Source organism: Drechmeria coniospora, chromosome 01 (genome assembly GCF_001625195.1).
Source record: "Drechmeria coniospora strain ARSEF 6962 chromosome 01, whole genome shotgun sequence".
Taxonomy (NCBI): Eukaryota; Fungi; Ascomycota; class Sordariomycetes; order Hypocreales; family Ophiocordycipitaceae; genus Drechmeria; species Drechmeria coniospora.
This window is the reverse complement of record NC_054389.1, coordinates 9,676,951-9,686,706: the sequence shown is the minus strand read 5'-3', so window position 1 is coordinate 9,686,706 and position 9,756 is coordinate 9,676,951. Positions and strand designations below refer to the sequence as shown.

The window sequence follows — 9,756 nt, the reverse complement described above, 5'->3', positions numbered from 1 at the left end:
GGTTGGTCTCAGTTGAAGCCTCGTCCGCAGATACGAACGTAGCAATAAGGTTTCCGGAATGCAACGGCGAGGTGAGCAGAGGCAGGTGATTGCCTCCCCCCCCTCCTCCACTGCATCCTTTGTCCGCCCCTCCCCCTAAGCGGCTAGGCTACGCGCAATGCTTAGTAGCACACTTAGACATCAGCATACATATAGATGCCGCATGGCAAAGCGGTCAGCAGTAGCATTGTATTTCTCGCCAGCTTGGAGGCGAGGTGCGTGACGGAAGGTGAGGATCAACGGCGTGGCTCCTGGGTCTCCTTCCTGGGGTGCTTTGCTTTCCTTCTGCTACGGGTCATACTGCTTGGGGACCACGGTCACCTACCCATCTTCGAGGCACGTCCATCGATGTTTACATTTCCGTGACGTCCACGGATGCAGCCTGCGAGCATGGACGCACATTCTTCACAGGACGACGACGATGAGGCACTCGGGTCCAACTATGGAAATTCGGACGCCTCTTTCTACCTCTTTTCGTACATCGGTACAATCTCATCTGTCGCATAATAAGTGTTCGTTCCGTTCAGCGCACAGGTATGTTTGTTTTTTATACTAGTGCAACTGTACGATTGTGGACCACGGACGGTTCATGGCGAGATGGAGAAGAGATATGTCGGTGAAGCCTACACCATTCTCCTGTATCTATGCTCGGCATCGCTGCTGCCGAGATCGGACATCATTAACGGCACGGCCCGCAGGATATGTACGATGCTGAGCTTCCTGGGCCGTTCCCTTCATCGAGCTGATCACCGTGGCGTCCGTCTCTCGGTGGCACTTCCTGAGTGTGAGAAATGACGGCACGGTACGATGGCATGTATTTGTTGTTGAAGTACAAGAGGATGCATAGGCACACGAAGCACAGAAGGCAATATTGACCGCCTGTGTCTGCATACATATGTGGATGCCTAGATGGGTTTGTTTTTGCTTTGATGCATCGCCGAACTCTTACTTTCGGCCTCCATCGACGTGCTCGCTACGAAAAGCGGATTCGGTTATGAGACGCCATGCATTGTCACCATGCCGAGATTCAGCACAAGCGAAGAATGGAGGTGGATTGTATACGGGTGTGCACGAACAATCGTAGCTCATCATTCCTGAAAAGTATTATCATGCATACTTTTTCCATCGCGCGATGGCTTACCCTGAACTGGAACACTCTCTCCTCCAATACGGTCCACAGCTGCTAACATCTACAAGCATGAACATGCCGGCTCGTCTGTGATTCAATTCATCCACCGGGAAGGTTCCGTATGGACTACGGTAAAGGGTATGTATGTCTGTAGAGGACCGCTTGAAGATCAACCAGTATTTGGCGAGATTGGTGGTGATTTGAGGTTGGACGATGGAGGTGCAGGGTAGGCCAACCGCAAGCCCCTCGCACGGTCGCCAACTTGTCCGCTCATTGCCTGCTTAGTACAGAGACGGAAGAGTGGTACATGTACTCCGTACATGTACATGTACACCTAAGTAGATGTGCAGTGTACAGTATGCCACTGTACATCCTAGGGCCGTTTTCTCTCGAGAGTCAACAGTGACGTTCAATTCAAAATCGCCTACTGCACCGACTACGGACGTACCTCATGGATGCCTAGCAGTTTCCTCGCATCTCAGCCTCGTCTTTCTTCCTCAACCTGGCAAGAAGCCGGTTCCAAGTGGCAAGCTCAAGGCAGCCTCGCGATCATCCAATCCCATCCCATTCCATTGAGCCGACTGCGAATCATCCTTGTTCGAGCCATCCACTTGGATATGGGCTTCTTTGCCGATGCTGCGGTATACGGACTGAATTGACTGGTGAGTATTGTGTGCCAGCCCCTTCCTTCCGCACCTCGCATCAGCTTCCTCTTACTCCTTGCGATGGACTTCGTCTTGGCTCGGTGCTTGTGTGCGTCTCGGACGGGTGATAGCCACCGATGAACCGAGGAGCTGATCACCTACCTAGGTAACATCCGCATCGAGCGAGGGGTTCGAGGATACGACATTGTGGCATACATAAAACCCTAGCGAGAAACGAGCAAACGACATCTTCAGTTTCGCCATCAGGTTGCGGAAGTAGGGACATCGTCGGCCATCGATCCATCGATCCATCGTCCTTGTCCTCAACTCCTCGGCGGCGCACGAGGACCGGCCGTCGGCCTACCTGCCCATTCGCCGTCGTCGATTTCCGGCCTCCCTGATTGATACAACGTCGGGCAGCATATATTGAAACCGAGAAGAGACTGGACTGTCTCGGTGGCCGCTCTCCCGAGCCTGTACCTTGCTCCCCCGCCCAGAGGGCTGCACGGCAGCAACGACACGACCATCGAGAACCTCCCTCCCCCCGTCCACCGCCCGTTCCTGCTCACAGTTCTCGGCCATGGCTCAGCAGCCATCGACACCTGTCAAGGTGCCCTCATCGGCGGCCAACCACACACCAGCAACGCTGGATCCGGATCTGCGGTCGCAGATTAACACTGTCCTCCTGCGTGACGGTCACGTTGCCAAGTAACCCTTCCCTCCCCCTTCTGCTTTCCCGGGCGGATGAGGTCGTTACCTGCTGACCACCGCTTCCTCTCTCGCTTTAGAATCCAGGAAGCCCTCCTCCACACCCTCAACTCACACTCCTCCAACTGGCCCACCGCCGTCCAATCCCACGCCATCGCCCTGCTCCGTTCCGGCGAGGAAACGACCTACCCCGGCCTCCTCAAGCGCGTCCTCGAAGACGTTCGCGCCGACTCGACCTCGTCCTTTTCCGCTTTCCCCTCTACCACTGCCGCCTCCTCCAAAAATGGCGCCAAGGCCCCCAACGGCGGCCTAGCCAAGAAACCCAACGGCATTGACGCCGGCACCGACAGACCCAACCTCGCGCTGCCCGAGGACGTCGTCGAAGAGGCCCTGCGCGCCACGAAGGAGAGTCTCCTCGCCGTCTGCGAGATTGAAGACGGCGGCAGCTGATGGCTGCGAAGATGACCCCCACGGTTGACCAGAGCTGTTGGACCGGCAGAGATGAGATGCTACGAGACCTGGGCCTGAAGCCAGAATTCGGGACGGTCGCTGCCGTCGTCGCGAAGTGGGGGTGCCATCGTCGTAGAGCACATGCAAAGACCCTCCCAGTACGTGCCATCGATGCCCGAACTGCTGCAGGCCAAGGAGCATACCATGCACCCCGACATAGCATGGGCACTGCCACCACGGCGGTAGAACCCACCAGTATTCGGATGCAGCACAGGACAAAACGGAAGAGGTTGCGGCCTTGACTCTGGGTGGATGGAACAGATGCGGCCCACCAAGCTGCACAGCGGATCTGGGCACTGTGAATGAGCAGTGAATGGTCCGGTATACCTAAGAGTATTTACACCAATAGACGCAAATATACATATCAATCGTCTATTTCCCATTACCCTCATCTTCATATGCCTCATGGCGCGAACGTGAAATGCCACGCGCAAAATTAGGTCCAGACAGAAGAAATCGATTGCGTCTATGAAATATCGTTTGTCCACCACATGGATTGGCAGCAAGCAGAACTACTGCTACTGACCATCGGCACCTCAGGCCACCTTCGAGACGCAGCCGTGCTGCAGCCCAGCCTGAGGCGGGAATAATCCACGACCACATGCCTTGCCTTGGCTTACGACCAGCTAACCGGCCTCTGTCGCACACTATTCCACCCTGTCTTTTCCACCAACTTGCCGAGTCCAAAGGGAAGAAATCAAAGCGTCATGGTTGAGATGGAGCCTCCATCCACTGCGTGCTCCGGTGATGCAGATGTACGAGTTCGGAAAACCTAGAATACAGAGAGCGCCGTGCCCAAGGGGGACGGGGCAGCGACGGCCAATTCAGTCGTAGAGATCGTCGTCGTTGCCGGCATCGCCGAAACCGTTGCCGGCATCGCCGCCGGTCTGGCCATCGTTGCCCTCGCCAGGGAACTTGAAGAAAGCACCGGGGCCTGCATTCTTCATTTGCTGGGAGAAGGCCTCGTATCGGCGAATCTCTACATCGGTGACCGACCTGCGAGCCATCTGCATGGCCTCCTCGAAGTGAGCCTTGGTCAGCTCGGGAACGGGATCCTCGACATCCTCATCGTCGACGTCCATGTTGTCGCCGGCCGCCTCGCGAGCCTTCAAGCGTTCGATATCGTGCGTGATGGCCTCCTTGATGGCAATCTTGACGGCACGTTGGGTGATGAAGCCCAGATCGGCACCGGAGAAGCCGTGGCTCTTGCTGGCAATGTATCCGAGGTCGACATCCGAGGCAACGGGGGTCTTACGCAGCTGCGCCTTGAGGATGCCGAGACGGCCGGGCTCGTCGGGAAGGGGCACGTAGATGAGCGAGTCGAGACGGCCGGGGCGGCACAGGGCCGGGTCGAGCTGCTCGGGACGGTTGGTGGCACCGATGACGAAGACGTTCTTCTTCGACGTCATGCCGTCCATTTCTGCACAGGGTCAGGGTCAGCACTTGCGGGACGTCGGCAAGAGGGTGAAGAAACCTACCGGTCAGGAGCTGGTTCACGACACGGTCGGAAGCACCACCGGCGTCGCCGACGGAGCCGCCGCGGGCCTTGGCGATCGAGTCCAACTCGTCGAGAAAAACGACGCAGGGCGCGGCGGCGCGAGCCTTGTCGAAGATGTCGCGGATGTTGCTCTCGGACTCACCAAACCACATGCTGAGAAGCTCGGGGCCCTTGACGGAGATGAAGTTGGCGGCACACTCGTTGGCGACGGCCTTGGCCAACATGGTTTTACCCGTACCGGGAGGACCGTAGAACAGCACGCCCCGAGAAGGAGACAAGCCGAACTTGAGGAACATCTCGGGGTGGTCCACAGGGTACTGGACGCTCTCGCGGAGGTCCTGCTTGACACCCTCGAGACCACCGATGTCCTCCCAGCGGACGTTGGGAACCTCGACGACGGCGACCTCGCGAAGGGCCGACGGATTGGACACGCCAAGGGCGAAGCGGAAGTTCTCCATGGTGACGCCGAGCGAATCGAGGACCTCGGCCTCGATTTTATCCTCGTCGAGGTCGATGAGGTCCATCTTCTCACGAATCTGCTGCATGGCGGCCTCGGAGCAGAGGGCGGCAACATCGGAGCCGACGTAGCCGTGGGTCTCGGCCGCGATCTGCTCCAGGTCGACATCGTCGCCAAGCTTCATGTTCTTGGTGTGAATCTGGAGGATCTCGAGACGGCCCGTAGGGTCGGGAATGCCAATGTCGACCTCGCGGTCGAAACGGCCGAATCGTCGAAGGGCGGGGTCGATGGAGTTGGGGCGATTGGTGGCAGCCATGACGACCACGTTGGAGCGGGCCTTCATGCCGTCCATGAGCGTCAGCAGCTGGGAAACGACACGACGCTCAACCTCGCCGTTCGTCTTCTCTCGCTTGGGGGCGATGGAGTCGATCTCGTCGATGAAGATGATGGCGGGGGAGTTCTTCTCGGCCTCCTCGAACGCCTTTCGCAGGTTGGACTCGGACTCGCCCGCCATCTTGGACATGATCTCGGGACCGTTGATGAGGAAGAAGAAGGCACCGGTCTCGTTGGCGACAGCGCGCGCCATGAGCGTCTTGCCGGTACCGGGAGGACCGTAGAGGAGGACACCGCGGGGGGGCTTGATGCCGATCGATTTGAAGAGCTGCGGGTGGCGGAGCGGCAGCTCAACCATCTCGCGGATCTGCGCCATTTGTTTGCGGCAGCCGCCAATGTCGTCGTAGCCGACCTCGTTCAGGTTATTCTCTTCCTCGTCTCGCTCAATAGGCTCGCCTTCACAATGGATGACGGTGTCCTGAGCAACGATGCCGTATTCCGGGGGGTCGACCTCGACGACCTTGAACTCGACTTGTCTCATGCCACCTCGGACGATGAACAAATCACCCTGGCGAACGGGCCGGTACGCCTCGCGGAAGTAGGGGGCGAGGAAAACATCGAAGAGGGAACCGGTGATGCCCTCGACGGTGTCGGCGATGGGTAGAACGGCGATTCTCTTGGCCTGCGGACGCGTCAGGAGCCGGCGGGCACCTCGGAGGGGCGGGGAAATGCTCACATATTTGATATCGGGGCAAGGGTGGATGGTGATCATGTCGCCGTGCTTGACGCGGAGGTTGTGGCGGACGACACGGTTGATGCGGGCGCTGCCGTCATCGAGCTCATCGTCAGCCAGGACGATCAGCACCGTGTCCTTCCTCTTCTTGCCTCGTACGAGGACGGTGTCGCCTCGGAAGAGCTCAAGAGTGTTCATGGTGGCCTCGGACAAGGCGATGATGCTGTTGTCATCATTGACGGCATCCGTCACCCTGGACGAAGCGTCAGCACTGTGAACGGGGCGGCCGATGCTCGCAGCCCAGGGAAACTCACATCAGTTGGTTGGGTTTCTTCTTCTTCTTAAGAATTGCCGTCGCCGTAGCATCCTCCTGAGGGCATGTCAGCGTCATGGCCATCAAAGGACGGGACTTGGCATGGTCGAACACGTACGTGCTTGATGTCGGCGCCGGAAGGGTCGCTGCGGTGCGTGCGTCAGTAATCCGGCTTCAGCTTGGCCAAGAAGAGTCCGTCGAGGCACGACAGACGACAAACGGCGGTGAATACGCACGTCAAGTTGACCTTCTTCTTGTGTTCGTCAGGTTGGGATGCCATGTTGGATGTGATTGCTTCGAAGCAGCGATTCGGCTCGGGAGGCGGGAACGTGGCCGAGACCGGTGAATGAACGAGTGCTCGGGTGCACAATCGCAGCGTGCGTGTCGGGAATTGCAGGCAGCAAAAGGACGAGAGCAATGGCTCGATAGGTCGTGGCCCGATAGCTAGTGTACGGAAGGAGAGGTTTGGGGTAGGAGAGGGATGTGAGGACGGGGGGGATCGTGATGGGGGAGTGCAGGTTCAAGTCTCAGGCAGCGGTGCTGGTCGTGGTCGTGGCCGGTGTGAACAAGCTCCGGGGCAGCGCGGCCATTACTCACCAGGGCGAGTTGCCGCGTGGGCCAATGATATCACCAGCTGTCCTTGCCGGAGCGGAAGATTGATGATGCAGCAGCCTGCTTGGACGACGAGGACGTGACAGCCTCCACCGAGAGCTAATGTGGGTAATAGTGGTGCCTGGGGTACAAAGTACCGATGAAATACATACTTAAGTACAGTGCGGAGTACTTACTTACCGTACTGTACATTGCAAGTGCTGTATTACTTGCTGCAAGTACAGTATTTCGTACGAGTCCAGCCGCTAGTTCAATGCTGGACGAGGGTGGAAGCTTCTGTGAGCTTCCACAGGCAGCAACGTAATGGTAATTGCGGGGGTTAGTCATGGCCATTCTAAATGCTAGGCAAACGCAAGGACGCGCACACAGTCCGGAACGAGGCAAACATCGTGCATCAATCAATCGAAGCAAACCATAACCGGTGCCACACAACGACACTCACAGACCAAAACAAAACCATCATGGGCACCTTTTCGTTGACTCTCATTGGCCTGTTGCATTGCGACGGATCGCCGGCATTTACAAGTAATGCAGTACAGTACAGTACTGTACTCCGTACTTGTGCTCGGCTTTGCATGTTTGTTCGCGGGAGGCTGACGGGTCGCAGCGTAACGACATGTAGGATTGTGTGTCATGGATTCGCCGAGTCCCTGCAGCTACGGAGCACCGCACCATGAACTACTAGGCAGAAAGATACGTCGGTCATGGGCCGTAGTACTTGAAGAGACCTTCCCTGCCTGCGAAGCCGGTTGAACACTATTCGGTTCCGGTTCCCTTCACCCCTCAACTGCTCACCCCCACGAGGCGGATTCAGTCTTTCCAACCCCTGTTGTTACAGTGACCCGGACCCTGTCAACTTACTCGCCCTGTGCTTGAATATTGGCTTCTCCCCGAGACGTGCAACCACTCCCGAGGAGGGAAACGGCATGCCTTGGAATATTCATGTCGTTCTGGTATATGATATTTCTACCCGTGTTCATTTTTGTCATCACCACTCGTACTATCGCCACATCATGTTCCAATCCAAGCAAAACACTGCCAGCACTGGACGAGGCGGCCAGCGCTGGAATGTTCCGTGACCTCCGGAGTGCATGAGTATAGTCACACATGGCACCAGTGTGATGGAAAGCAGAACCACCTACGCGGGGTATCTTCATTCCGTCGCCACGAGGCAAGGAGCCCTATCCTCTGGCTGTACGTGTCGTGTCAGGTAGGATTCGTGGGCGCTTGCAAGCCTTTGGCATGGCTTCGATTCGGATTTATTTATTCCTTGACATGCCATTTCTGGTGGGACGGGACGTGTTGGGCCGAAGGCGGGCGGGAAAGGGGCGCAACCGAGGTCCCCGCTCTTTGCTGCAGACTCCCTCCGTCCGACTTCATCCCGTGCCCCAACGACGACGAGACTCAAATGACCACAGCCAGAGCCTGATACGATTACCGATACTCGTGCGAGTCACGGGCGTACAGAACCAGTCACGGCCTCCAACATGGCTGACGGCGATGAGTGCTCCGTCTCCAAGTCGCCGGATGGCATCACGACCGTTACGCTCAACCGACCGGAGCGCAAAAACGCCGTCGACCCGGCCACGGCCATGAAGCTCGCTGCCGCTTTCGCAGACTTCGAGGCCGACGATGGACAAAAGGTCTGCATCCTGCACGGTGCGCACGGCACATTCTGCGCCGGCTTCGACCTCCATGCGCTGGCTGGGACCTCCGTGTCGCAGGGACGCGGGGGGCAGGATCATCGGAGGGAACCAGAGGCGCGACCAAAGCTGGACGCGTACGTCGTCGACGCCGAAGCCCACGGACGGGGCAAAAACGCGGCGCCGATGGGCCCGTCCAGGATGCAGCTCAGCAAGCCTGTGATCGGTGCCGTGTCCGGTCACGCCGTCGCCGGCGGCCTCGAGCTGGCCCTGCTGGCGGACGTGCGCGTGGCCGAGGATGACGCCATCTTCGGCGTCTTCTGCCGTCGCTGGGGTGTGCCGCTGCTGGACGGCGGCACCGTGCGCCTGCAGGCCGTCGTCGGCCTCGGCCGTGCCATGGACATGATCCTCACCGGCCGTCCCGTCTCGGCGGCCGAGGCTCTTCAGATGGGCCTCGTCAACCGCGTCGTGCGGCGGGGCGCGGCGTTGGAGGAGGCGACCAAGATTGCGCGCCAGCTGCTGGCCTTTCCGCAGGCGTGCATGAAGGCGGACCGCGCGAGCTGCTACTACGCCGCGTACGATGCCGTCTCGTTCGAGGATGCCATGAGGAACGAGTTCACCAGGGGCGTCGGCGTCGTCGCCGAGGAGAGCGTCGCCGGCGCCGGCCGGTTCAGCAGAGGTGCTGGCCGCCATGGCACCTTTGCGGACTCGAAGCTTTGAGCCATTCGTCGACACGCACAGGCATCCGGGGTTGTGAGCGAGCACCCCGATGCGGCTCCGGCGTGATGCCGGGGCGGGGCGGACGGACGAAGAGACGCGAAACTACTTGCCTACCTCTTGCGGGTAGGCTTGCAATGAGAGACACTGTGGTGGCGACGGAAGGGTAATAATGCCACTTGCTCCTATCAGTACGGGGTCCCGATTTCGCGTGGCCGTGGCATGATTCGGTGATGTCGTCTTCCACATCATATGCTCTTCATCCTACCCATCCACCACGCATCGCTGCCACGGCGCAGCCAGCGCAGGCCACGTCCACCTAGGACTAGGGAGGAATTCAGCGTTATCCGCGAGCCACCCCTAGGGCGTCAGGAAGTCATTTGGGATGTTGGTGTCTTTGCTGGACCAGACCTCGAAGGC

The 9,756-nt window shown here is 58.5% G+C and overlaps 3 protein-coding genes across 3 annotated transcripts; 2 read left to right on the top strand and 1 right to left on the bottom strand.

Annotated features, from left to right (window-relative positions):
- Positions 1–2,392: 2,392 nt before the first annotated feature.
- DCS_02568 (uncharacterized protein) lies at positions 2,393–2,970 on the top strand (the record flags this gene model as incomplete). The annotated part of the gene is made up of 2 exons (XM_040799895.1): positions 2,393–2,520; positions 2,601–2,970. 2 exons carry the CDS (start codon positions 2,393–2,395, stop codon positions 2,968–2,970), a joined length of 498 nt encoding a protein of 165 aa, XP_040660778.1.
- An 884-nt stretch (positions 2,971–3,854) lies between these two features.
- On the bottom strand, positions 3,855–6,644 carry DCS_02567 (putative transitional endoplasmic reticulum ATPase; the record flags this gene model as incomplete). Its single annotated transcript, XM_040799894.1, has 6 exons — positions 3,855–4,450; positions 4,509–6,000; positions 6,055–6,304; positions 6,366–6,421; positions 6,483–6,510; positions 6,601–6,644. 6 exons carry the CDS (start codon positions 6,642–6,644, stop codon positions 3,855–3,857), a joined length of 2,466 nt encoding a protein of 821 aa, XP_040660777.1.
- A 1,819-nt stretch (positions 6,645–8,463) lies between these two features.
- DCS_02566 (enoyl-CoA hydratase/isomerase) lies at positions 8,464–9,339 on the top strand (the record flags this gene model as incomplete). The annotated part of the gene is made up of 1 exon (XM_040799893.1): positions 8,464–9,339. The coding sequence occupies one exon, from the start codon at positions 8,464–8,466 to the stop codon at positions 9,337–9,339; it is 876 nt and encodes a 291-aa protein (XP_040660776.1).
- Positions 9,340–9,756: the final 417 nt, after the last annotated feature.